Below are 2,489 nucleotides of genomic sequence, written 5' to 3'. Positions count from 1 at the left end.
TACACACGACCACACTCACAACCACACCCACACACCCACACACCCACATACACACAAATATACATACACACATAGACACATACAGGTGAGAGACTTTTGACAAGTTTATTGAGGGAAGAGAGGTAAATAAACAAATAGAGAGATAGAGAGAGAAACTGAAACACATCGACATAAAGAGAAAAAAGCAGTCCATCAAAAGAGAAAAAATACAGATTGAAAGAAAAAAAAGAAATCCTATACTGATGACAGACCAAGCACACACCTACCTCTCCATCCCCCAGTTCTGAATGCTGATCGGCCTGGCTTCCAGTCTCGCAGCTAGTGACGTGAGGCTGAAGTGCTCGGGCCGGTCAGCGTCGATCCGGTATATAGCTTCGGTGACCGCTCGGGTTAACCTGTTGCTCTGGTGACGTCGGAAATTGCGGTGTTTATCGCATCAATGATAACAAAAATGAAGTGATCTTAATGTTATATAAACAAGAACAAAAAGAAAGTCGTAATATGGAGTAAACACACTAACAAAGTGTTATTGAGTATCAACCATATCAACAATAACAAAAAAAAAAGAAAAAAGGTAGCAATGAGCACGCAACAATAAAATCAAGAACAAAAACAAAGCAACAGTAAGCACCGACAACCCTAACGCAACACTGCAACCATCACAACAAAGCCTGGCTCATACCGCATTGATGACGCTCTCCCCGATCTTGCACAGGCTGAGGAACCGGGCGTTGACCTCGCACAGCGGGATGAAGTTCATGAGGAAGACCAAGATGCAGAGGCCGTCGTAGTGGAGCATTCCCCACACGCAGAAGAGGAAGGACATCGTCTGGGTCATGAGGAGGATCACGCGAAGGTGCAGCGTGAAGCAGAAAATCTGGAATATGTGTTTATATTGTTTTCCATTGGGTGCAAGAGTTGGTAAATGCATGGTGGTTCGGTAATTTATGTTTTTTTAAAGTATTTATGTGATATAATTGTTTGGTTGTGGATCTGAATTGCTTGAAGTGGTGGTATACTTGTGGTTGTATTGAAAATAAAAATGCACGTCGATACTGAGAATGGAATAAACGTAGCGAAGGTAGAATGTTTGCAGCCTAATAGGCTATACAACTTTGCATGGGATGATTGAAATCGGTACCATGGAGCATATCACACAAATCAGATGAAATAGCAACTGCATTAAATATATTTCGTTTGGATTCATTTTGTGAATCATGAATCAGATTTCTAATGTAAACAAGATTTGCATAAACAGACATTTCGTAACGCTACCTCGTTGTAAAGGCCAGCCAGCTTGGCCAGGTACATCCACGAGTCGGTCACTTGCTGCACGTGTTCGCTTAACCACACGTCCCGCGAGTGCACCTCACGCGCGAGTTCAGTGAGGTACCTGTAGAAGGCCATCATGTAGCAGGCCATGTACACGTCGAGAGTAGCAGGGATAAAAGACACTAGGGTGATGGGCGGCACGCAGACGAGCGCTACGATACCGCTCAACATGCTCAGGGCAGTCATGGTTAGCACTGCCGGGTAGAAGAATATCCAGACGAGAAAGACCGGAACCGAAATTTTGGTGCGGATCCTCATCGAGCGGGAGGCCTCCATGTAGGCGATCATGGTCTTGGTCTTGCGGAGCATCTGGGCGTAAGCGATGATGCAGAACAGGTAACCGAAAACGTATGGGACGAGCATTACCATGAGCCAATAAGGCGGGTCCATGAAGACCACGAGGAGGATGGGCGGCACCAGGGCGACCAGACAAACGAGGCTACACACGACCACTGGGATGATTCCTTTGTAGGACACGGCGTAGTTTCCTTCGGCATTTTTTTGGACGATGTGGAGGCCGATGATATGAGCAAAGAAAAAGGGCACTTTGTACACCTCTTCGAGCGGGAGTTTTTCCTTGTCACGCCTCCAGAGCGCAAACCCGCCACCCAATGCCCTTTGCAGTCTGAGCTTTCCTCTTTTCAGCATACTCTTCATCAGGCAGACACATGACTTGCTCTCCTTACTGTCGATCGTCGACATGGCTGCATTAAGGAGAAAACATCAAAATTCGACGAGCTCGCCACAGCTTGAGTAGGACCTCGACTAAAATGCGTCCAGTTTACCTTCCACGGTGACGCCGAGCATTAGACGGGGTTATCTAAGACCACGGTAGGAACATTACCGCGGCGTGATAACATTAACGCACCGTAAGTGGTTCGTCAACAGCGAATTTAAGAGGGACACAAACACACTTAACGGGGCAAGTGATATCCATTGCGTATACACAAACTATCATTGCGATTAATAACATATGATGAAATACACGCTGCAAGTTAAAAATTCAAACTTCTCTATTATATGTATGATTAAGTAATATTGGTAATAAAAGGAGTATTACTGTTATTATCATTACTATTTCTGCTATTACCACCACTGCTACTGCTCCTGCTATTATCATTATTGTTATTATTATTAGATTATCATTGCTATTACTC

At 44.7% G+C, this 2,489-nt stretch overlaps 1 protein-coding gene across 1 annotated transcript in view; it reads right to left on the bottom strand.

Annotated features, from left to right (window-relative positions):
- The window catches only part of LOC147469989 (uncharacterized), a 2,574-nt gene extending 306 nt beyond the window's left edge, over nt 1-2,268 (bottom strand). Inside the window, 3 exon segments of the mRNA XM_086545932.1 lie at nt 267-403; nt 683-877; nt 1,276-2,268. Of these exon segments, the coding sequence (XP_086402058.1) occupies nt 267-403; nt 683-877; nt 1,276-2,034 (1,091 nt within the window). The 5' untranslated portion in view covers nt 2,035-2,268.
- Nucleotides 2,269-2,489: the final 221 nt, after the last annotated feature.

The sequence above is a fragment of the Penaeus japonicus genome, unplaced genomic scaffold (genome assembly GCF_977035675.1).
Source record: "Penaeus japonicus unplaced genomic scaffold, GWHDUDI00000001_assembly GWHDUDI00000017, whole genome shotgun sequence".
Classification (NCBI taxonomy): domain Eukaryota; kingdom Metazoa; phylum Arthropoda; class Malacostraca; order Decapoda; family Penaeidae; genus Penaeus; species Penaeus japonicus.
Note: the sequence above shows the minus strand (reverse complement) of the source record. Positions and strands in the feature narration are given on the sequence as shown.